The sequence below is a fragment of the Mercenaria mercenaria genome, chromosome 3 (genome assembly GCF_021730395.1).
Source record: "Mercenaria mercenaria strain notata chromosome 3, MADL_Memer_1, whole genome shotgun sequence".
NCBI lineage: Eukaryota > Metazoa > Mollusca > Bivalvia > Venerida > Veneridae > Mercenaria > Mercenaria mercenaria.
Genome location: NC_069363.1, coordinates 32379507 through 32405721, shown reverse-complemented (window position 1 = coordinate 32405721; position 26215 = coordinate 32379507). Strand labels below are relative to the sequence as shown.

The following is a 26215-nucleotide window of genomic DNA, read 5'->3' as shown; positions in this document are numbered from 1 at the left end:
CTTCAAGGGACATCACTTTTCCGGCAGGTGCGCCAAGGGATGTCATTATTGCGTCCTTGGCGACGTTTACAATGGCTGAAATGAAGAGTGCTGTTGAAGATTTGAAAGATGAACGAGTTCCACAGTGTCTGTATTGGAACGTAGATCAGGTGGCTGACTGGATAGAAGATCTCGGCTTTCCTTACTATAGAGTAAGAATATTGTGAAAAAAATATGCAAAATACTGTAACGTTTTAGTGCCATGTATCCCGGCACAACCAGTTTTCAACCGCTTAAAAACTTATTCATAACTTAATCATGACATCACAGTACATTAGGGGTTCTAATTGACCAATCAGAGAGCTGCATTTTCGAGTACCTGCCAGTTTCCACTTGGGTACAACGAAGTATATTTACAATGAACATACTGGTTTCCTAGTCTAAATAATGAGACCTCGGGCAGACCGATTTTACATTTTGATATTTTACGTTGTCTACCTAGAGGCGGATATCGACAAGTCAAAATAATATAACGATATTCAACTCTCGAGTACAATTATTTGGACTAACTGGTTTCCCAGTAGATTCCGGACCCAAGTAGTTTTCCGGACCTTTTACATTTCGAGCTGTATAGACCTTACGCCGTCGTAAAGCATCTGGGTAACGATATCATATTATCTAGACCTTTGTTACCTTTACATTGCAGCAAAAACCTAACATTACCGAACTTATATATTATTTGAATATCCCGGTTAAATTGTTTTAACTTACTTCGATGTAATATTTACACAAGAGATTGTCAAATGCAGGGGAATTCCAGTTACAGTGCACATGCGCAGAAATTGAGGCCCCTTTAAGGTAAACATCAGTCAGTTGATGCTCTCATTTACAGACGATACAGTAAAAATATTCCGATAGTAATAAAATAAAACAACGAAAGTCAGAAAAAATCAATCTGTTCACTATACTACGGCATTAAATCATCGACTGAAAATAAGAACCAAAATAGATAGGGATTTACCTACGATACCGTCAATCAATCAAATGTTTAGCGGCAGTGTCCATGCCCGAGTGGTCAGGGCTTTAGACTAGCAATTTTGAGACCGGTGTTGTTCTTTTCTTTTTATAAAAAATGTTGTTAATTATATTAAAAGTTCTTAATTTCTTTTTTGTAATATTACCAGTCCGCTAAATACGTCCCGTCATTTTAGCGGGACGTTGCAAACGTCATTCAAACGTAATTAGACGTTACTGAAATGAGTGTATTATAAATCTTATATTTGTTTAATTCTTCAAATCATCATCACACCTTAGAATTATATATTAATTTTTGATATATATAAGGAAATCGGAAATGTTTGCTTTAACAGTAACGTTACAACTGTTACAATGGAAGGCCCAGAAAACTGAGATATTAATGGAATTAACTGCCCCATTTGAGGCCTCATCTACATTTGTGTAATGAACGCAACTGTAATACGAATTCTGCATGGTGGTAACGAAGAACCTAGCTTTTTTCTGTGAATTTTTTATGTTTCTACTATGTTTTGTTTGAAAGTTACTGACAGAAAATAGCGATTTCGGTCCGGAAACTACTGGGAAACCAGTATAGTGACTTTAGAAATAAATATCACACTATTTAAGAAATCAAATAAAGTTCTTTCACTGCACATGCCCCAGATGATGCTACAAACAACAAAACTTTGAAGTTTCATTGAATTATTATATCGATTTAATACCTTTATTTTAGTGAAAAATTTGAGATTTTAAACAGGGAATCTATGATAAAGTCCGAGTAAAATGTAATCAATACCCAAGTGAAATAAACATCATTCCACAATGTTTTGGACATGTTAAAGTTATGAATTCAAATTCGCATCCACACGGACAGACACACACAAATCCTGTCGGTGAAAAGCTAGCTCATCACCAAAGGTGATTTATTGTGCCTATATATATACTGTCATTTTACTCCAATGACAATTGACAGGTTTACAAATTTGCATATTAATGGAATTACTTCCCTTTATACATTCAGTAATCGTTACAATACATTTACAGATCAAGTGTTTGAAAACTGCTAAAACCACATTTAGACTCAAAATCACAGCTTGAAATTAATTTATTTGCTTATGGTATGAATAAATAAAGGTCAGTTGTAACTTTGAGTCATTTCTGTTGACTTTGATTTTTTTTTGAAAATGCCAGAAACTCAAAGTCAACAAAACTGGCTGAAAATCACAAATAACCTTAATTTATGCTAACTGTAAATAAACCAAGTAATTTCAAGCTGCGGTTTTGAGAATAAATGTAATTTTATCAGTTTTCATACACACAATGATCTGTAAATCGAAAAATCTGTAGTTTTACTTATGGATTATAATCTGTAAATAAACCACTTTCCTAGACCAGATTAATATATTAAAGTACAGAGAATGAGCAGAGAGATACCCGTGTCAGTTTACAGTGCCGAGCGCTGATACAATGATACCCGTGTCAGTTTACAGTGCCGAGCGCTGATACAATGATACCCGTGTCGGTGTGCAGTACCCAGTACTTATACAGTGACACCCGTGTTGGTGTGCAGTACCCAGTACTGATACGGCAGTAACCGAGTCGGTGTACCTTCGAAAATCCCGTACAGATAACTCTCCAATAACGGGTCACTATCAACACTTTTAGTAGGTATTTCAGTGACTTTTTATGATAAAGACTTTTCATTTCAAAAATGATGCATAAAAGTTGTTTTACAAAAAACTACAGCACTTTCAATTCTCGCCTCCCATATTTTGTAGGTCACTATTTTTCATAAAAAATGGTGTAACTAATTAATTTCAGCGACAAATATTTTAATTCTTGTATTTTTCCTCTTATTATGTGTTTAGGTATTGAGCATGACATAGTTTAGCATTCCAAGAGTTAGCAGTTTCTCAGAAATTTTCATGTAGATGAAGAAGGAATTACTGGACAGTCAGGGGTGTAACTGTTTTAAGTTATGTAACCTATTTCAGTTATTTTTTCAAGCATTTTATAACCTGTATTAGTTATAAAATATAAGTTAACTCGGGTAAGTTATTCAAAAAAAGTCTTTTTGCTGTTCTCACAAAGTGACCTGTACAGTGAAATAAGTAGCAATCTGTGGTTAATCAAATTCTCTTTTAGTCTGATCATGACCTGATAAGCATAATGGGATGCTAAGAGTTTTATAGCTTTAAACCTTTTGCATAAAACTTTATCAGCCTTGTGTAAAAATTTTTACTGCATAGCTGGAAAGATAAAGAGTTCAAGGATTCAGGAAATAATTGCACTAGTCACATTCAAAATGAGGAATTGGCACAGGATGGCTTTGTAATATTTTATGATAACTGAAACAAGTTCTGAAAATATAAGCAGTAACTTAAATGGGTTATAAACTGTGATAACTTGAAACAGTTACACCCCTGACTGCTGGAAGTGGCCACATTTTTCTAATTTTTAACTTATTTTGGATAAAAAGAATTTCTGCAAAGTTGTATCACCCAATTCAGAATATTATTAAGATTAATAAGCAAAGTGTTTTGGATGAATTTATTGGTTCCTGACTAAGCTAAAGACACTTTCCACTTTAAAAAGCTTTGTTGACAATAGGGGTCAAGGTCATTGAAATACCTACTTTTAGCATGTGGTGAAGAATGTTTAGACTTTCATGATATCTAAACTTACTAACACTTGAAACTATTGCTCACATTCATTTAAATGTTTGATTTATTTGAATCTATCTTTTATGTCTGAAGTTATGATGAAGTATTTCAACCTGTCCGATTCACCAATAGGGGGTCACTTTTGCCAATAGGGGGTCACCTAGTTTATCATATTTTCTATCCATTTAAAATAGCCTTTTTCCTGACAAATGACGACTGTGGTATTGGAAATAAACATTTCAAGGCAGAATACAATGAGAATCAGTATGTTTACATTTCAAACGGGAGATACTAGGTAAAGGGAATATAGCGCCGGTTTTCAAAGTTGTATTTATAAGCATAATTAGTACCAACTATATCTTAAACTAAATTCAAAATATTGATGCATAGAACCTTATTTTACCTTCATTTATCTAAATTTGTCATTTCAAACCATTATGACATCAAATCAGCCATTGATTTGTATTTTTAAGCAGAATAAACAATCTTTTGATTATCCCTGATATGGGTGATCCTCTGGCTGAATGACCACCTCTGCTTGATGGCACATTTTTTCCATCAAAGTCAATCTAAAATTCATAATCATATTATTGCTATGAAAGTGTGTGTTTCACTCTTCAAAATGGTACCGAATTTGTGTGGTTTTATCTAAGAAACTGTGAGGTATGCTCAAAAATATTCTACTTCAAAGAATTCAAGAGTGCTAAAATCCAAGTCAGGAAACATGGTTGCAAGAGTTATCTACTCATGGAACTCAAACTCTTTAGATTAGATCCATCTTCTTTTGTGTGATAATTGCTAAGTGATAAGTTTATATTACTGGGTACTTAAACATTGTATACACTAATATGTTTAAGAGAGATTCACATTTTATTTTCAAGTGACCCGCTATTGGCAGTGATTCTCTACTGGCGAGTTGATTGTCTTGTACCTCCGTATTGTATGTTGCCAGACTACTTTCATTGAATATGCATGAGATGACACAGTTATATAAAAAGCACACACAAAAACATCACTCATTTCATTTAAATGTAGTGATAGTAGGTTTATAGGCCACTTCCAACAGCTTTGCTGTTGGGTTAACCCTTTAGCGATATGGTTAAGTATCCGCCTTCAGATCACAAGGTCCGGGGTTCGAGCCCCAGTTGGGACCTTGGTATTTTCTCTCCCAGGATTTACTTTATTGGTGTCAGAAGTGTTTGACGGACTCATGCGATGGGCATGGAGTGTCATTCTGGAGAGCTTGTAAGCTCTGTAAAATAAAGGGGGAGAAGTGTAGTGATAGTAGGTTTATAGGCCACTTCCAACAGCCTTGCTGTTGGGTTAACCCTTTAGCGACGTGGTTGAGTGTCCGCCTTCAGATCACGAGGTCCGGGGTTCGAGCCCCAGTTGGGACCTTGGTATTTTCTCTCCCAGGGTTTACTTTATAAACATCAACAAACATTTAAGATTTTGTTCAATTACAAATAAACAAACAAAAAGGTGGAGGTATATAATAAAAGGGTCATCACAATAGTAGCTTGATCTGGGATGCTGCATTCGGCTCTCATGGATTTGGCAAGGACAGATCACACTCAGTGCATACGGGACTCGTGAGATTCGTTCTGGCAAAATCCACTCAAGCCAAATACTGCATCCCAGATCAAGCTACTGTTATAATAACCCTATTGTATATTGGTGTCAAAAGTCTATGTTATTTTTGAACTGCCCTGGTAGATAGATAATGAGATTCCTTTGCTACAGTTTCAACAGATAGAAAGTTTCATTCTCCAGCTATTAAATATCTTAAAACATACTTTTTTATTTCAGTCATGTATAACAGAAAACCTGATCAATGGGAGAAAACTGATATATTTAGGGGCTTCTAATCTGCCAAACATTGGAATTACAGACTTTGAACATATCAAGGTATGACCCTCTCCTCTCTACTTTAGAAGCAGATCAATATTCTAGTGATAAAAGAAATGTGTGAAATATTAATTAGAATGTAGAAAAGTTTACTGCATACATCTTAGATTAAATTTGAAACACATCTTTGAAATAATTTGAAAAGTATTGACCCTAAACAATTTGAAGACTACCACTTTATATACCATTGAAATATAGTCATAACGTGTGTTAGAGTATTTTGTAAAGCAGAATAATAAAGAAACTTTGCTTTTTGAAAAAAGTAGTTATTTATTTAGTGAGTTTGCATAGTGTTAGATAGTTGAAAACTCATGATTTAGTATTTATAATTGAGGGTTCATGTTTAAATGCTATGTTTTAGGGCTCATGACTAAGTGTATATAGATGAGGACACATGGTTAAGTGTATATACTGTATAGCGGGTTAATTCTGCAGGTTTTTAGCTCAACTATTCAAAGAATAGTAGAGCTGTTGGACTCGCCCGTGCGTCGGGGTCCGACTGTCTGCGTCGGTATCGCGATTTGGTTAAGTTTTTGTATGTAAGCTGATATCTCAGTAACCACTTGTGGGAATGGATTGAAATTTCACACACTTATTTACTGTGATAAACTGACTTACACTGCACAGGTTCCAAAACTCTGTTTTGCTTTTTTTACAAAATTATGCCCCTTTTTCGACTTACCAGTTTTTGGTTAAGTATGTAAGCTGGTTTTTGGTTAAATTCTTATATGTAAGCTGGTATCTCAGTACCCACCAATGGGAATGGATTGAAACTTCACAATCTTGTCCACTGTCATGAGCTGATAAGCACTGTGCAGGTTCCATAACCCTGTTTCCCATTTTTTCCAAAAAATGCCCCTTTTTCGACTTTTGTATTCATTCAGTTGACAAGGCTGATGAATAGTCGAGCGTTTCTGTCCTCCGACAGCTCTTGTTATTTCTGCTTATTCTACGGGTCGAGGCTCTTGCGCAGAAATAAATTCTGCACATTTAAACTATCAGCAGAATTTTTTGACGCAGAAATAAACTTTGATATTTCCTTAATATAATGACCCGTTATCTTTATCTCACGAGTTTTTCGTCTGCTGTCAAGATATTCACACTGTATCGATTGTGGTTAATTGCCTTTGTTATTGTATCAATCTATTGTCCACCAATGCATGGTTACCATTTCGGGCCTTTAATCCACAAAACACGCTAGGTTTTTGAAAAGTTTGACAACCGTTATATAAATTTGGGAAAATAAAAATGAGCATTTTGCGATATTTTAAAAAGAAGGACCTGATTCCGACCTAGATAATGCCACCAAGACATAACTGACTAGAACGATATGCATTTGAGTCGTTATGACGTAATTAATGCGGTAGCTATTTCCCATGTGCAGAATTTACTTCCGGTTTATGCAAACCGCAAAAATTAATTCCTGCTTTTCTGGAAGGTCGCAGAAATAAAAAACACAGAAATAAACTAGGCCCATTTTAGGACAAAACTGCAGAATATTTTGCCCGCAGAATTAACCCACTATACGGTAGTTGAGGGCTCATGATTGAGTGTATATAGTTGAGGGATCATGATTGAGTGTATATAGTTGAGGGATCATGATTTAGTGTATAAAATTGAGGGCTCATATGATTGAATGTATATAGTTGAGGGCTCATGATTTAGTGTATATAGTTGAGGGGCTCATGATTGAGTGCATATAGTTGAGGGCTCATGATTGAGTGTATATAGTTGAGGGCTCATGATTGAGTGTACATGTATATAGTTGAGGGTTCATGATTGAGTGTAGGTAGTTGTGAGGGCTCATGATTGAGTGTATATAGTTTAGGGCTCATGATTTAGTTTATATAGTTTGGGACTCATGATTAAGTGTATAGAGTTGAGGGCTCATGATTGAGTGTATATAGTTGAGGGCTCATGATTTAGTGTATATAGTTGAGGGCTCATGATTTAGTGTATATAGTTGAGGGCTCATGATTTAGTGTATTTAGTTGAGGGCTCATGATTTAGTGTATATAGTTGAGGAGTCATGATTTAGTGTATATAGTTTTGGGCTCATGTTTAATTGTATATGGTGCAGGGCTCATGATTAAGTGCCCTCTACCAGTGTGCTACAGTGAGCCCAACTCAATATTGAAGCAGAAGAAGCAGAATGTTTTGTTACATTTTCCTCAATTTAATTATGGTGTGAGAGGACAGTCATGAATCACAAATGTCTTATGCATAGGTTCTTCACATTATTTATAGTTATCTGTTTCAGTGATCAGCAGAAAGTAAGTTGTTTGAAACTTTTATTTACACTATTTGATTTATAAAAACATAATATCTTTACATGTATTTCAAAGAATATTTGGAATACATTATCTCTTTTTTTCTTCAGATTGTTGCTAAAAGTGTGCGTGATCTGTTAACTTTAGAAGAACCAAACTGGAACAGAAGCATCTCGCTGCCACCTAGAAGTGATATTGGTATGTGCAGTTCACATGTATTATTGTTCAGCCGACAGATTTGTTTGATACTTGCAATGGTGCTCAAAGGGAGTGTACATAATTTCTACCATTTTTTATTTCCTACAGCCAAGTCTTAACATAGTGGTTAGGGGCCAACCCACATAAGTTGAGACAGCACATATGTCTACTGTAAGACTTCTTTGTGATGATCTACCCCAAGACAATACCACTTAAGTTATTCATAGTCATCTGCTGATTTATGCTGTTGTAAGAAAACAAGTTGTTACCAGTTCAAATTTAAGGGAAACATGAAAGTTAACTAAACAAATGACAAAAGAAACATATACATGTATAGTGATTACTGAAAAATGTTATATACAGCCTCTTCAAGACTTGTTGTTCATCTGATAGTTGAGCCTGGAAGTGGCGAGATCCATTGCCTTGCATTTGAAAATATAACAGTGCTTCTGTTCATTTGTAGTGAGGAAATTCAGCCTCTGTAGATATATGGAAGGTTTAATTAACAGTTTGTACAGAATTATTTATGTCATCATGTCTGATAATGATCTGTATGACTGTGATTGATATTGAGGTGTTCTGTTTGCAGGTATGTTTTTAGAAAAGAAAGCTGGATCTGGGAAGGAGATGGATGCAGTGACCTATGACAAATATTTACTTGACTTTAAAGATCCAAAATGGAGACCACCTCTTTCAAATCACTGCCTTATACTTCCTCACAGTTAATCAAATGTGCAACATTTAGCACACTAGTGACACATTTAGCATACTGATGTGACACATTTAGCACGCTCTTGTGACACATTTAGCATACTGGTGTGACACAAGGCTTTCACTGCTACAGAAAGTGTTGACTTTTCCACTCATAATACTGTTAAAAACTGAACATCTGAACAAATCTATAGGAAGACAGTAGCTCTGTTGAAAAATACTGGATTACAAACTAAAGTCATGACTGAAAAATAAGCTTTAAGAGAAGTCTATATTAATTTAATACAAGATTTGTCATTTTTCCACTTTGATTACCTGTAAATAGCAGCTTTTCACTGCTCTGTGATAGACCCACTATATATATATTCAGATTCAGGATTTTAAGATGATGCCACACTTAAATTTGTGCCAAAAACCATTAATAGGTTGAGTATTCACCTTATTAGATAAGTCTGCCTGAGCATATAAATATGTAGTGTGTACATAAAATAATTATATCAGGTTGTTCCAAATGTGCTTTTTAGGTTTTCTGTCTCATTATATCATTTACTTATTTTTATGCCCCCGAAGGGAGGCATATAATTTTTGAACCGTCTGTCCGTCTGTCAGTCTGTCGGTCTGTCAGTCTGTCAGTCTGTGCGCAATTTTCATGTCCGGTCCATATCTTTGTCATCGATGGATGGATTTTCAAATAACTTGGCATGAATGTGTACCACAGTAAGACGACGTGTCGAGCGCAAGACCCAGGTCCGTAGCTCAAAGGTCAAGGTCACACTTAGACATTAAAGGAGAGTGCATTGATGGGCGTGTCCGGTCCATATCTTTGTCATCGATGGATGGATTTTCAAATAACTTGGCATGAATGTGTACCACAGTAAGACGACGTGTCGCACGCAAGACCCAGGTCCGTAGCTCGAAGGTCAAGGTCACACTTAGACATTAAAGGATAGTGCATTGATGGGCGTGTCCGGTCCATATCTTTGTCATCGATGGATGGATTTTCAAATAACTTGGCATGAATGTGTACCACAGTAAGACGACATGTCGCGCGCAAGACCCAGGTCCGTAGCTCAAAGGTCAAGGTCACACTTAGACATTAAAGGATAGTGCATTGATGGGCGTGTCCGGTCCATATCTTTGTCAACCATGGATGGATTTTCAAATAACTTGGCATGAATGTGTACCACAGTAAGACGACGTGTCGCGCGCAAGACCCAGGTCCGTAGCTCAAAGGTCAAGGTCACACTTAGACGTTAAAGGTCATTTTTCATGATAGTGCATTGATGGGCGTGTCCGGTCCATATCTTTGTCATTCATGCATGGATTTTAAAATAACTACGCATGAATGTGTGGCACAGTAAGACGACGTGTCGCGCGCAAGACCCAGCTCCGTAGGTCAAAGGTCCTAAACTCTAACATCGGTCATAACTACTCATTCAAAGTGCCATCGGGGGCATATGTCATCCTATGGAGACAGCTCTTGTTTAAACTGACCTTTCAGCACCAGTTATTCTCTGTTACACTGTTAATGCCTTGTTATATATACATTTTATACAGATACTTGAAGGAAATATTTTCTACATGAACACACCGTTTTGTTTTATCATATCAAATTGTGTTTGTGTTTTTGAAATTTGAAACACATTTTTATACAGTTGTACATCATATAGTTCCGAGAAGCAACAATATTGCCATTCTCAGCAGTTCTGGTACTTGATTTTGATTTGTGCTGTATTCCAGCAGTTTTATAATCACTGAAAAGTCCTCTTGTTATTTTTTAATTGTATAATTTTCAAAGGCAGAGTATAATTGGACAGTCATGAACCACCAAATTAGGCAGATCAGAACATCTCTTCTTATGTTGAATTATGAATCTAATTACTGTGAAATCATTAAATTTCGTGGGCATGAAATTTCGTGGTTTTGGTCAAAATGACAATTTCATGGGGATATGAATTCGTGGATTTCAACTTTTGATTAAAATGAAAGGGATTTTACTTGTTCGTTGGGATTGAATTTCGTGGATTGACTCAACCACGAAATCCACGAAAATTAGTCCCCCATGAATATTACTGATTTCACAGTATTACAATTTGGACCATGCCATTATTTTTTAATTGCCTTTGATATTGTATTAAACCTTAAATTGTTACTGCCATTTTGATATACATAGAGGATATTTGTTTGTTTTGAGTGAATATGGAATATATCTCACTGAGAAGTGAGAAAATTTCAAATATTTTCACGAGCGCTTTGCGCGAGTGAAAATTTGAAAATTTTCTCACTTCGAGGTGAGATATATTCCATATTCACAAAAAGTGAACAAAATTATCTTTTTATTTTATGCTCAATTACGTTGAGATGTGCATTTTGCAACTGTTTTAATCTCAGCGCGGGAAACAGACGCGCGTAAACAGACATGACATCAGACGTGCTGTGACGTTATAAAGACGCATGCAACATAAAGTTCCATTTTGTTTTATTTTTTGCTGTATAACGGTATGAAATTCCCTTTAAGTAAAATAATTTGAATCGAGAAATATACTATAAAGAACAAATTGCGACTACAATTTTCATCCTGTTTTAAGCAAATAATTTAAAATTCCTACACAATGTAATGAGGGGGCGGAGCTATATCTCCCACAGTGTGAAAATATAGATTTCATATTTTCACAGTGTGAGTGATGAGATATGAAAATATTTAACTGATAGAATACAGTATTTCATTAGTTAGCATAAAATAAACTATGCATATTTTGTCATTTGCTGGAGCAAAATGTTGTATTTGTTGTTGTTAATTTGTATAGTAATTTTTATGTGATATGATTAGCAGTATGTTACATGAATTACTTTAGTGCACTTACACTACTTGAAAGGTTTGAAAATGTTTCTCAGAACAGAAATATATACCTCTATCTGTTATGAGAAACAAGACACAAAAGCCGCAATTGGGCAGATATTCTTTGAAAGAAATAGTAGGAAATATTATCCTTACATTTGATGTGTGGGAAAGTTGAATTCAAAACTGTATTTAGGATTGTGGACTGTTATGCTTAACTGTACATGTACTGTTTAAAGATAGTGTTAATTAAGCCTAGAAACAGATATATAGACAGAAATCTATATGAAACAATATGCTTATCTTCCCACTTTTACCTTTAAATATATTGTTTGTGGAAGTTACACTTGACAACAGGCAGATATGATCTTCATTTGTAGAAAATATAAGTGAGACTTTTTAGCTCGACTATTCATAGAATAGTAGAGCTATTGGACTCGCCCATGCGTCGGCGTCCGCGTCCCGATTTGGTTAAGTTTTTGTATGTAAGCTGGTATCTCAGCAACCACTTGTGGGAATGGATTGAAACTTCACACACTTATTCACTGTGATAAACTGACTTACATTGCACAGGTTCCATAACTCTGTTTTGCTTTTTTACAAAATTATGCCCCTTTTTTGACTTAGAAATTTTTGGTTAAGGTTTTGTATGTAAGCTGGTATCTCAGTAACCACTTGTGGGAATGGATTGAAACTTCACACACTTATTTACTGTGATAAACTGACTTACATTGCACAGGTTCCATAACTCTATTTTGCTTTTTTACAAAATTATGCCCCTTTTTCGACTTAGAATTTTTTGGTTAAGGTTTTGTATGTAAGCTGGTATCTCAGTACTCACTAATGGGAATGGATTGAAACTTCACACACTTGTTCACTGTCATGATCTGACATGCCCAAAGCAGGTCCCATAACTTTATTTTGCTTTTTTACAAAATTATGCCCCTTTTTCAACATAGAAATTTTTTGTTAACTTTTTGTATGTAAGCTGGTATCTCAGTATCCACTAATGGGAAAGGATTGAAACTTCACACACTAGTTCACTGTCATGAGCTGATAAGCACTATGCAGGTTCCATAACCCTATCTTACTTTTTTACTAAATTATGCCCCTTTTTCGACTTTCTTATTCATTCAAGCGACAAGGCTGTTAAATAGTCGAGCGTTGCTGTCCTCCGACAGCTCTTGTTTGTTATAAGAAAATATAAGATGGTGAGTTAGAAAAATTATTTAAACAACTACTTTTGATTTCCAATGCTATAGCTTTCTACCTTATTGATTTTTTACTGAAATATTCAGTCTTCTTATAAACTGCCATATTTTCCTTGTTATATACATACCATACTGCTTCATATACATATTATTCTAATTTAATGTTTTATCCTTATATGGGATTGTTATGTTATTAGTCATTGTTTTAAAATAACTATCTAGCATAACAAGATTCTGTTGGAAAATGACATTTAAATGTTAACACCCGTATTTTTCCTATGTTTAAGAATACATAAGTCAGTTTTTTACAATTAAGCTGAATAATGGTCAAATCATGTCATCTTTAACTAATAAACTTCTCTCCAAAATTTCATATATGGAAATCCATATTCAAATAAATATTTTCTTTAACAAAGTACAATATTATTTGAATTTTTCTATAAATTTAGCAAAGAGGTCCCCTTTGACATGACAAGTCTCAATCAGTTTATTGTATGTGTCAAATATAACATATATATGTTTACACTTATTCTTCAATAAATGTTTATTTTATAATTGTATGAGAGTCTTACTGTGTTGTTATGTCTCCAGACTTGAACTCTTTCCTGCAGTGGAGTTTATATAATCTGGCTATAATGTAAATGTGTGCCTCAAGTCTCTGGGGGTACACAGTCATATCTAAAAGCAACATTCCGCTTACTTGAGCACAAACTGCGCATGGTTAAGCTTTTAGGATCATTGAATGTCCTTCAGTCCATCAACAACAATTTTTTTAAAGAACATCTCCTAAACCACGAAGCCAAATTCAACCAAACTTCACAGGAATGTTTTTTGGGTGGTTTCCTTTCAGATCCCTTCAAATCTAAGTCGTCCATGCAGAATTCTTGTAGCGATAGCAACTAAAAAGAAAACCCTTAAAAATCTTCTCCTCAGAAACTGCTGACCCAATTTTAAGTTAATTTTGCAGAAATGTTCCTTGGGTGACCTTCAAATTATTTCATTTCATTCCAATGCATGGCCTTCAGGGGCAGAGCTAGTTTTTTTTTAGTTTGAAAATCTCCTCTAAAACTGCTGACCGGATTGTAAAATAGGTTCACATCAATGTTCTTTAAATGACCCTCTGCCAAATTCCTTCAAATCATTCTGTTTCATTAAAAGCAAGTCTGGCTGGGGATGGGGCTAGTTTTCTCTATATAGCTGTATAAATTCTTCTTCACTGAAACCACTGGCTTGATTTCAAAATAATTTTGCACATGGATCACTCTCTACTAATTTCCTTCAAGCTCCTTCCAACATTGTGCACCGCCCCCAAATTTCCCGCTAGCCCGATATTTATTTTGTACCTTCATTTTCCTGATATTGTCTCTTAGTATCATGTCAACACCCCCAAATTACCTCTCTCACCCTTGCATAACCTGCCCCCCACAAGAAAAATTTCTTGATATTGTGACTTGGTATCCTGTATCATCAACCACCTTCCTACCATCATTACCCACATATTTATTTTGTGGAAAGTCTTAAAAAGCCTCCTTTCAGATAACACTGGCCCTATTTCAAAATAATTTCATAGAAAGTTTCCTTGCATGACCCTCTGCAACCCGAACTGTTCAAACAAGTTGTGAATGTCAGGTTAGCGATCTAAGGCCATCATGGCCCACTTATTTAAGTGACACCAATAATTTCAGCCAGTTTTTGAGTTGAAGGACCAAAATTTGCTAGTAATAATGTCTTGTCCATTAGTCGTACATTTGAGGCATATAGGGAAAGAAAAAGTGACATGTATACATGTTAAGATTTAATTGAGCGAAATTGTTGACAAGCAAAGTAAATAAAACAAATGGGAGAAGGTTGTTTAATGTTGAGTCATCAAGAAGTACATAAAAGTGTTGCTGATTTAATTTTTACGACTACTTTATTTCATTATTATTGGTAACATACAATAGCTCTTTGTAAAGATATAAATACAACACTAGGCTTTTGTGCCCACATTTATTACAGAAACTAAAGATGTAATGTATCTAATAATTATTTAATTAAAATGGTAAAGTCACATATATGTCAAATCATAAATATAATTTTGTAAATACATTTAACATGAGAATTTTTATCTGGACTGGTTCGTTTTCATGTTGAAAGATTGTGTGAGGTTACCTTGCCATGTGCCTGCTGAAAAGGTCATACTATTCAGAACAGGCTGGTATCCGTATTTTCAGTGTGCTATTTAGGATTTGGATTTTTAATTTATCTATGAGTTGATTGCCCTTACGGTGTCAGTTTCCTCGTGTATATTATTTAACTCGTCCTTATGGTGAAAAACCTATCGGATTTAGTGATTATGGTGTTCTTAATTCAGGGTTTATTGTAACCAGTTATGCTACTTAAATTTTATTTCGCTATGAACTCTGGTTCTTTTATGAACATTTACTGACGGGACATTGTTGCTCAATTCATTTAATAGCCAAATAATAAGCCACAGAATTTAAAACAGAGCGGTATGATGTATCCAGAAGTTTATGCAGGTCGCTGTAGCAAATAAATCTACTTTTTTATTTAGTTCAGTAAGTGTACAAGACTGTACAGCTACCTAAAAACCTTTACATGTCTCACATGTGACATGAACGATGTTGAACATTACCTACATAACGTTATATTGTAACATTCTGCTACTTCTTGTTTAATAAGGTGTCACTGCATGTCACTTGTCCTGATTGTAGACAACTTGTTCTCATTGTAAACAACTTGTCCTGATTAATTAGGACGAAGGTGAGTGATTTCAGATATTACCATTATATGGTTTGATAGAATATTTGAGAAAGATATATTTAGAAAGAAAGTCATTTCCCTAATTGGCGAGGAAGTGTTGCATTTATTTTAAGGATCCTGAAACTGGAAACTTAACCGAGTGTTTGCTGAAGTGAGATTGATGCTGCAACGGTTTAATGCCTTATTTTTGGATTTTTTCGTCTTGGATCATGGATTGTAATAGTGATTATTTTTGCTTGATCGGGAGACTTCTGACCTGCCCTGAAAATTACACTTCGCTTTTTTTTGATTTTTGATTTATCCATCTCTATTTTAATTCTAACATGCACGTGTAATTATAGTCGTAATATTTTAAACTTTACTCCTAAAATTTGTTTAAACCAATACTTAGAAGATTGTGCATCATAGTGCATGGTGATATGGAAATAACGATCTGGTTTATATACCTACACGTGATAATTCCCCGCAATATTCCTTAATGAATATATAGCGATCGAAATAGATTTACGGAAATACTCCGGATCTTAGATCTGTCAATTGACTTATTACAGAAATAAGCTCTTTACGTTACTGAAAAATCTCGAGCATTGATTATAGTATTTTACTGAGATGTCCTATAAGGAATTACCTGAGAAAAGAGGTGAGAGGTAGATATGTAGGATCGTATTGATTTACATGTCCAATGCCGACAAGCTAGTTAATAATAAATCGGATGTACAATAGCATGTACTGACAGTATGTAACATATTTTGTCTTAATTAGACGACTTGGATGTTATAGTTTAATAAATCATTCTGTGAATTATGTTAACTGCTTTATAAAAAAAACAAAAAACGGAACAATCGTACGGGCAATAAAACCACGTGTTGCAATAGAAACTAAGAGGATGTGACTTACAATAATGTAAGCCTCAATATATGGAGTTAACAAGTACGTTACATGATGTGATAAAAATTGGAAATAATGGAATAATTCAATATATGTACATGCATTAATAACGCCAACTATTTGTACCAATAATTCTTCATTTAATTGCTTAATTAAACACAAAAGGCCTCTGTGATCGAGTGGTTAAGGTCGCTGACTTCAAATCACTTGCCTGTCATCGCTGTAGGTTCAAAACATCGTTTTGGATGTAGAATTCTTTCAAGTGAGATATCATCAAGTTGGTTAACAGAAGGTCGGTGGTTCTACCCAGACGTTAAGCCCCGCAGATTACATTCTGACTAGGCTTATTAACAAATGTGCAGGGCCCGCAAACGTTGAAGTTAATGTGTGCACGTGGGAATTTCATTAGACCAGTTTTCCCGCCATTTTGTATATCAAATAGTTCATAAGCCAACAGACTTTGAAAAACATTTTTTTTTCTAATTGAAATGTTTATATATCGGACTATCCAACTTGTTAAAGCAGAATGAAACGAAGTAACTTAAAACAATAAATTCTCATAAATTAATGACAGATTTGTTATGCAAATGACGGTAATTTATTCACTTATGTCAAGCTTTCTTTGCCTAATTTAATTTCCCTCAAACTCGCTCGAGTGAAAATAATAACAGTTTTGAAGTGAAATAGATGTGAGGAGAAGCAATAAGGTATGTTCATTTTATTCTTGTTCCAAATATTTAATTATAGGCTATATCAAGTACGTATGGAGGATATTTCTGTGTTTTAGTGAAATATTGAACCGAGTGAACACTGGTATTTTATTGAATGGAGGATATCTAGACCTTAAATGTAAAACAAACATTTTTTCAAATTGCTTGTCTTTCTAATGGACTCATTTTGTATTTCTGTATCAGTGAAAACTATAAACACGGCAAGGCAGACATTTGAAATATTTTTAATAATCAGTAATATATGATTAATTAAGAATAATACATAAAAATGTTTTATACCTGTTTTATCTAGCATAGTAACACCCATTTATAAATTCACTTTATTATCAGTTTTTAAGACATTTCCTCTTTATAACTGATTAGTGGTGGTGTTTTCCTTTTATTCTTATTTTAAAACACTTACCTATGTTGGTCAATGTAAATGAATTATGTCTATGATATCAGAATAATTATTGTCTCTTATAACTCTGCTTAGAGTGGCAATGTACTGTTTTATAAATTCATATTTTAATTAATTATGATGTTTTATGTTGTATCATATGTATGTACATTGATGAGACGTAAATAAACAATAAAATCTTTGAAACTGAGATAAATATACTACTGGTAATAGTGAGAATAATTAATTTCGTTTGATATATTCAGTGTTACCACGTCATAAGTGGTATACTCTAGGATACAGAGAATTATCGTAAATGTACTTGTTACATTTCTACTAACCTGCAAAATTTAAAAGTTTATATATTTTTTTTGTTTTGTTTTGTTTTTTTTTTTTGGTGTTTTTTGTTGTTGTCAGTACAGGTAATCATGTATTAAAAGTGGTAAAACGCCCTCATGAATTATTCCGCGCGACGTGTAACCTTTGAGCAATGAGAAGTGTACATATATAATAGAGCAATAAATCTTGAAATGTTAAGCAACTATGAAACTTACACATACGGAAACTGGACAAAATGTCTCTTCTATCAATGATTTTTGAGCTTTTCCCCCTCCTAGCCCAATTTCTTACAGATGGCTGTACTGTAGAGACTATTTTCATATGAATCAAGAATTATTCTTTTAAAAATATTAACCTTGGCAAGCTTTTTCAAAATTAAAAAAATAAAAACAGCTTTCGGCACATGTACTTATAAAACACTTATGCTTATGCTTATACATGTATTTTGATCTATTTACAAGAAACAGTTGTTTCGTCAGTACGTAGCAGCTTCCGAATAAAACAGCTTCTTTGATTATTTAATATCCAAAAGACAGGTAAAACAACTTATGGACAAAATAGGTAAAACAGGTTATTTTATGAAGTAATGGGCAAAAGTCATGTAAAACAGTTTCTTTGATGATTTAATGGGCAAAAGTCAGGTAAAACAACTTTGATGATTTAATGGGCAAAAGTCAGGTAAAACTACTTCTGGGCAAAGTAGATAAAACAAGTTATTTTATGATGTAATGGGCAAAAGTCAGGTCAAACAGTTTCTATGATGATTTAATGGGCAAAAGTCAGGTAAAACAGATTCTTTAATGATTTAATGGGCCGAAGTCAGGTAAAACAACGTATGGGCAAAGTAGATAAAACAGGTTATTTTATGATGTAATGGGAAAAAGTCAGGTTAAACAGTTTTTATGATGATTTAATGGGCAAACGTCAGGTAAAACAGCCTTGATGATTTAATTGGCAAAAGTCAAGTAAAACAGTCTCTTTGATGATTGAATGGGCAAATGTCAGGTAAAACAGCTTTGATGATTTAATGGGCAAATGTCAGGTAAAGCAGCTTCTTTAATGATTGAATGGGCAAAAGTCAGGTAAAACAACTTATGGGCAAAGTAGATAAACTTGGTGACAGGTTATTTGATGATGTAATGGACAAAAGTCAGGTAAAACAGTTTCTTTGATGATTTAATGGGAAACGTCAGGTAAAACAGCTTCATTCATGATTTAATGGGCAAAAGTCAGGTACAACAACTTATAGGCAAAGTAGATAAACAGGTTATTTTATGATGATGATGTAATGGGCAAAAGTCAGGTAAAACAGTTTCTATGATGATTTAATGGGCAAAAATCAGGTAAAACAACTTACAGGCAAAGTAGATAGAACAGGTTATTTTATGATGTAATGGGCAGACGTCAGGTAAAACAGTTTCTATGATGATTTAATGGGCAAAAGTCAGGTTAAAAACAGCTTCTTAAATGATTAGATGGGCAAAAGAAGGTTAAACAGATTTTTTGGTGACTTAATGGACGAAAGTCAGATATAAAACAGTTTTTTGATAATTTAACAGTTTCTATGATGACGTAATTGGCAAAAGTCAGGTGAATAGCTTCTCTGATGATGTAATGGACAAAAAAAAATGGACAAAACGCTGAAAAACAACTGTGCAGAAGGACATATAATGAAAAATTCAAAAGGTTTCTCGTTTGCGACTTTTTGTACCATTGCTAGTAAAAATAAGTTCACGAGCAAATTGCGCGCGTCAAGAGAGATTTGTTTCCCTTCCCGCATGCGCACGTGTAGTTTGATTCTCATTGTAATATTTTCCGAAAAAGCACGTGTTTGTTATTTTTAAAAGAACTGACGATAGCAAAGTGATTTTGTCGACAATAGATTAGAAGAAGGAACGTTCTATACATTCACAGGAACTACATTTATTAATAAAGTTGTGTACTGTAGTTACGGAGGCAGGTGTTATCAGGTTTGATGAAATAAAATCGCAATCGAAAAGCATGTTTACACTTGTATATGGATTCTGATCAAACTTTATTATCAAATAACCCATTATCCGCCTTATACAAGGTGTAGTGAATCATTAACATGTCAGTGTTGCCCAGCTTCATCTTGTATGCTGAATGTTTGCTGTCACTTGAAACAAAACTTGATGGTAAATATTAATATAAGGAAACCGCTGGCTAACATGATAACAGGTGCGCTACACAATTAAATAGCATATTTAACTGATGGACTAATTAAGACAAGACTGTTTTTTTAAAGCGCGCCTAATTGCATTCTAGTTTGTGTCTTTTTAAATAGTGTTGTCCTTAAGTAGACAAATGCCACATAACAAATGTTTACATGGTTTGCATATGGATGTGTAGGATAAGAATATAGTTCCCAGGAACTTTATGGATGACTATTAAATTGATCTAATTCACCTAACGGCGAACGGCACTGTATGGATGTTGTACTGACTAAACGCAACAACACAGTAAAAAAAAAAACATTTTTATGTGTCCGATATTATATCGAGATGCAAACGAGCATTGATACAGGTTTAGCAATGGAATTGTCACACTGTAGGTTAATATTTATGTACTATTTGTATGACGATGTACTATGTACAGTATTAAATAAAATTTCTGTTCTGTTCTGTTCTGTAACAATATTACATTTCATTGACATAATAAGAGACTACATAACCTTTAGCCTGCTGCAGCGAATTTAACACTTTGCAAAACATTTGGACCGAATCAGACGCCGATTAAATCGGCATCTGATCAGGTTCCAAGCTGTTTGCTACCTGACAAATATTTTTACCAATTTTGGAGCAAATTAGAATGAACTTTCATTTTGCGACTGAACAATTTCCAGCAGACGACATTATCTAGACATGCTAAGGTTTAAATATACATACATGACAGATATGCAGATTAGAAGAACGCTTAATTACACCGACGTGCTGTTGTTGCAATTATTGTAAAATGTTATGATGTATCTAGTAGTCTACCTCCGTGGCTTTTGCTGTATTTCTAAATTAACCGTATCACATACATCCGCATCATAAGCTCATCATACATGTAGAAGTCAATGCGACAGTGGTTAAAATGACTCCTCTGCTAAGATCGACATAGCTAATTTTTTATTTCTCTTTTCTGCTATCATGATTACAAATGGCATATTTTCTTTTAAAATTTGTTAAATGCATTTTGTACCTTAGTTACCATGTAATACAAAACTACATGAATGACACAACTTTAAGGCATGCGATGCATGTGTTGCTTTGCACGTGGATAGAACTGCTAACAGTTTACAAATTTATAATTTATTCGCGATACCATTTTCGAGCGAGCTTGCCTTTCCTAGTAAGATGCGCTTGTATTCATCTTTTATATTTCAGGAAATGTAACTGGTTTCACTTTTCGTATATGTGGACACATATGACATCTTAATTATTTCGAGAAAGATACCGGAAAATGACGTTATACCAGGGTGGACCTACTGAGGGCGAGTCAATAGAACAACTTCACCACAAGGACGCAGAACGCGACGGTGCGGATTCGTCTGCTTCTGAGTACAGTAGCCAACATGGACGCGGGAAAACTCTCGTCTGCATCACATTTATCTTGGAATTGCTCATCTTAGCTGGCGTAATTGTTCTTGAATACTTTCTCAGGTATACACAGTAATTTAGAAGTAATTCACAAGCTCTTAAATCAATGTTTGTATCAAAAACTCGTTTGTATACTTCATTTCTACAGACCGTACAAATTATTAAATACTTCTGTTGATCAAAAGGCAAGATGTGGACGTTAATTGTTTCTTAAATTCTTATTTGACTCGTAAGTTTTTGCATGTCAGCACATGTATTTACTAATTTGCCTGAATGCACGAACTCTTAAATTAATACAGTGTATTCTTGAGTTTTCACATTAGATACAATTAATTATTTTGCTGCAAGCGCTAAGTTATGTTTTGGCCTACAACTGGTTGCCGCTGATGATTGTGTAGTTTTGTGGGGGTAAATTAGTAACTTCAATAAAATTGACTTTCGCAGGTGGACTGAAGTGTTTCCGATTCGTAAGGTGAATTTCACGTGCAGTAACCCGGAGATCTCTTACTCCGAGGACGATCCGTCCTTCTCGTCTTTCGCTTTCAACGCCGTCATACCAACAGAAATCGTTTACTCTCTCAGTCTGTGTGTGCCACCGTTTGTGGTGAGGCCTTTTGTTCTTTTCTTTTAAAATCATAACATACATTTTCACTGAGATATACTACTATAATTACATACCGGTCTAAGCACTGTTTGGTCTAAGCACTGTTTGTGGCTTCCGTCACAAGGTTGTTAATGCCGCTCACCTCTCACCCATATTGGTTTGAAAGCTCTCTTTGGATGAGAAAACTATTCAGGTTGTGAAAGCTCTGTGGTTCGGTACAGGCAGGGTGCCATATCCGGATGGACACCACCATAGAAGCATATCGCATGCCCCTCAAGCAACGAAGTCTACATTTTAGACACTGTAACTTCAACGTTTCCTTATACATCTATCAAATTATGACTATTAAAGCGATACCTTAAGAAAAGGTTGTTGTAATACTGATGTTGTAAATTGTATTTTAGATGCTGATAGGTGAGATAGCTGTGTGGGCATTCACAGAGGACAACCAGAAGCCTATACGTGTATGTTGTCAGTCGTGTAATATACCGCAGGTTTTGAGGAGACTGTTCAGATTTGTCGGTAAGTTTACCTTGTCGATAAATCTGCTAGGACAGTAATATCACAGTTTATCTTACCTGTTTCCAGTAATACTGGGTTCTTGCCAGTTTTAAGTCCTGTAACCTAGATAATCATAATTGTATGTCATGACTTTAGTACCGATATTGCTAGTAATAGATTTCCACCATTTGGTACTTAATATGACCGTATGTTATATTTTTTTTTAGGTTGTACAAAATTTATTGTTTGTTTGTGAACTGCAGATTGGGCTTGTTATTTTACAATCAGTCTAATGAGTACGGGGAAAATAGAAAATACGTCCAATCTCTGTATAGCATCAGACCAGTCAAGAACACTATTTGAGTCAAATACTGGTTGACCGAGAACAGAAAATACAAATATAGGTTGCAATTTAAAATGAGGATTTATTTCCTAGGAGTGTATGTTTTCGGCTTGGTTACGTTGATGATCTTTGTGGATGTGATAAAGATGATAACTGGACGTCTCCGACCTAATTTCCTGGAAGAATGCCAAGTGGACTTGACCTTGTGTGCTACAAACGGCAATATCGGCGGGGATGAACTGTGCACAAACAAAGACGTCATAGAATTAAGACATGCTAGGTATGTCACGTCAGATGAAAAATCAATGATTGAAAGTCAAAAAGTTATTCAAAGACTTTTTAAAATTTCCTTCTTTCCTCAAGTCATAATCATGTTTGATTTGTTGCAAGACTTCCTTACTTTAAACAAAGCTCTAAATGGATTCACTTTTCTGAACAAAGGAAATCCGCTCAGAAACTTCAGTATAGTGCAAAGATGATGAGAATGCTGACATCGATAAAAAAAAAAAAACATGATTTCCAAGTACTTTTGAAACTAAATTATTTACTTGTATGGCGTTTCTTTTCCCTGTGTCAATAATTATGCCTTGTTTATTTCTATTATAGGACATCTTTTCCTTCCTTGCGGTCGGCAATGACGGCATACGCAGCCATATATCTCTCGGTAAATATCTTCAGTTGCTGACTTAAGTGCCATGTGACGGCTGTAAAGTCTCTCCGTACTTGGATTCAATGTTGTTATATTTTCTGGTTCTTTGTTATCGTAGAGTCCATTCAATATCTATATAACAGAATTTCGCATAAGCCGGTGCTTGGGGCGTGAGGGGTGTTGTACTGTCAATTACCTCTCACGAAAAGACTCGATCAAACTGAGTCTGCTGTTATTTTGTTCGGTTAAAGTATTTGCTTCCGAAAGATCTTCAAGATTATAGATTTTGTTAACATCAACGCCTTAGAAATACGAATTCTTTTTGTCGGGAGAAACCTGTGAGTTTTGCACATTATAATGAAACTGATGTAGACTTTCTTGTGACATTTTTAAATAACATTCCCCGTTACTGTATCCTTTACAGATTTACATCCACGGAGCATTGCGCACGCGATCAGTGCGCGTGTTACGACCGTTTCTGTCGTTAGTGTTTGCAATGTTGGCGATACTGTGTGGTCTGGCAGAACTAGGACTCAACCACAACTACTGGACAGATATTGTGGTTGGCTGGGCAATGGGAATTGCCATGGCTATATATTTGGTAAGTATAATACTCTTAAATCTCTAGATAAAGAAATGGTTAAAAGTAAATGGAGTTATGGTAATGGGCATCATGTGAATATTTGTCAGGAGTATATACATAAATAATTGTCGTAGAATAGTAATAACCTGATCGGAACAACTTAATTACAGGGTGCTTTTGTGTTGTACAACTTCCGAGAATATGTCTCCGAGAAAAAGATGATACGGCTGTTGCATGGCTTCCTTGTAGACCACCAGCTACTCAATGAAATTACAAGAGACGTAAGTAAAGCATATTTTTCCACCAATTATAACAATTTGACTTCATTGTTCCATCCATTGTAGTTAATTATTTAAAGTACGCTGTATTCAAGTACACACAATGTGATAATACTACTAGCCTTTTGTTTTCCCCTCATTGTTTGAAAAACTGGAGGAGCTCACGCACATTTGTCATCATGTTTAATTTGTGCAATTTCACATATACACCGAAGGGAAAGCGAACAGAAAAAAATAGAATACAAATAAATATGATCAATGGGCTATTTCACCTATACGCTGAAACCGAACCTAAAAATAAAACGAAAATATGCACCAAATTGAAATTCTAACCGGTCTAGAAAGGTGAAAAAGATCATATTTTCCCACAGGTTTTGCACAGTCTCCGAAAAGCATTCCAATTCAGATTTCTATTATATTGCCTGTATAATTTTGCTGAAAAGCACTTTTATTGTAAAAGATATCCAAAACCCAGTAAACCCAGTGTCGCTCTCTTCTTTCGCATTTAAACAGGTACAAGGTCATGTGGTGGAAATGCATACCTCTTTAAACTTTGTAGTGTATAATGAAATCGTTTTAGTCAACAAGTCTCTTTATTTTTGTAAGATCAGACATGCATGTAAAGGGTAATTTGTAGACTTGTAGATACCATGAACTAACAGGAGCATGGTCGGAAAGAAAGGAAATAAACACGCAGAATAAATATATATCTTTATAACTTACAATGTGATGTTATTACTTACCAGCTATTATCAAACTAGTTTCACGTGCATGTTATGTTTCACGTGCACGTTATGTTTCAGGGCAAGTTACGTCTGTTTCCGTTCCCGTTTCACATTCCACGAGCACACACGTCACGAAATTCACCATACCAGAAATTTGAAGGAATCAAAACACAAAACCCACCGATTCCGTTATACGGAGAGGTGACTGAGCACCCGGGCGACAAATACAAAGACCGCCCTACTCCGAGCCCAGGGTACCAGTCGAGTCACGGGTACCAGTCAAGTCCCGGGTACCAGGACGATCAAAGATTGTCTCATCTTTGAATAATTTTATTCGAATTGGTTTCAAACTGTTGTCTTGCTACAACAAACTTGTGATATTACATCAAAGCCATTTCAAAACAATTAAATTTCAGGAGTTTTGTTTGAAATTATGCAAACAATAATACGAAATGATGAATGGCAACAGGATTTGTTTACATTCTCTTTGAAATTTCATACATAGGCATTAGTATACTAGCTACTAGACCATGATATATCCTTTCTTACATTCTGGTTCAATGTAGTGAAGTGTGCCAGTCTATTTCCATTGTCTAATATCATGATAATTTTGACATTATTCCTCTATAGACTGGCTTTTGTCTCTATGAAATGGAATTAGATAAAAAAAGGAAAAATGTAGAAATATCTTTATTATCAGTCTAGTGGCTAGTCTAGTGCATTAAAGTAAACTATATGCACTATAGACATATACGTTTCATTTAATTTTATATACATACGTGTTACTTACATAGTTATTTTTTATAAAATGTGTCATTTCTAAAGACTATTATCTTTTTATCTATTGTATAAGGCTTCCTGCTTATCACTATACAAATATCAATTTCTAAACTAAACATTTACCATATAATGTATTATAGGGGCTACTGCTGCTACGTTAACCTGTCACAATACATACCAGAAATTGACTTGATAACTGTCATATTTGTTCTTTTGCAAGAAAGGAGAAAGATAATAAAACTGTGGGAGTTTTA

The 26215-nt window shown here is 34.8% G+C and overlaps 2 protein-coding genes across 4 annotated transcripts; both read left to right on the top strand.

The window, feature by feature from the left end:
* The first annotated feature begins 1 nt into the window (after position 1).
* Positions 2-13356, top strand: LOC123525158 (sterile alpha motif domain-containing protein 15-like). Its single transcript, XM_045303957.2, has 4 exons — positions 2-191; positions 5469-5567; positions 7948-8035; positions 8625-13356. Exons 1-4 carry the CDS (start codon positions 72-74, stop codon positions 8759-8761), a joined length of 444 nt encoding a protein of 147 aa, XP_045159892.1. The 5' UTR covers positions 2-71; the 3' UTR covers positions 8762-13356.
* A 2076-nt stretch (positions 13357-15432) lies between these two features.
* Positions 15433-26215, top strand: LOC123525159 (phospholipid phosphatase-related protein type 5-like). 3 transcript variants are annotated; one of them, XM_045303960.2, is made up of 9 exons: positions 15433-15559; positions 21286-21561; positions 21943-22102; positions 22507-22624; positions 23040-23226; positions 23553-23610; positions 24020-24196; positions 24349-24459; positions 25260-26215. In XM_045303960.2, the coding sequence occupies exons 2-9, from the start codon at positions 21362-21364 to the stop codon at positions 25503-25505; spliced, it is 1257 nt and encodes a 418-aa protein (XP_045159895.2). In that variant the 5' UTR covers positions 15433-15559; positions 21286-21361; the 3' UTR covers positions 25506-26215. The 3 variants fall into 3 exon arrangements, with proteins under 3 accessions (XP_045159895.2, XP_045159894.2, XP_045159893.2); XM_045303959.2 differs by lacking the exon at positions 15433-15559 and adding an exon at positions 16468-16489; XM_045303958.2 differs by lacking the exon at positions 15433-15559 and adding an exon at positions 17003-17154.

Excerpts from the sequence above, each read along its gene's own strand:
- LOC123525158 (XM_045303957.2), top strand. The coding sequence starts at position 72 with ATGGCTGAAATGAAGAGTGCTGTTGAAGATTTGAAAGATGAACGAGTT. Across the intron at positions 5,568-7,947 it reads CAGACTTTGAACATATCAAG|ATTGTTGCTAAAAGTGTGCG; the intron begins GTATGACCCTCT and ends TTTTTTCTTCAG. Across the intron at positions 8,036-8,624 it reads GCCACCTAGAAGTGATATTG|GTATGTTTTTAGAAAAGAAA; the intron begins GTATGTGCAGTT and ends TTCTGTTTGCAG.
- LOC123525159 (XM_045303960.2), top strand. The coding sequence starts at position 21,362 with ATGACGTTATACCAGGGTGGACCTACTGAGGGCGAGTCAATAGAACAA. Across the intron at positions 22,625-23,039 it reads GAGACTGTTCAGATTTGTCG|GAGTGTATGTTTTCGGCTTG; the intron begins GTAAGTTTACCT and ends TTTATTTCCTAG. Across the intron at positions 24,197-24,348 it reads TTGCCATGGCTATATATTTG|GGTGCTTTTGTGTTGTACAA; the intron begins GTAAGTATAATA and ends ACTTAATTACAG.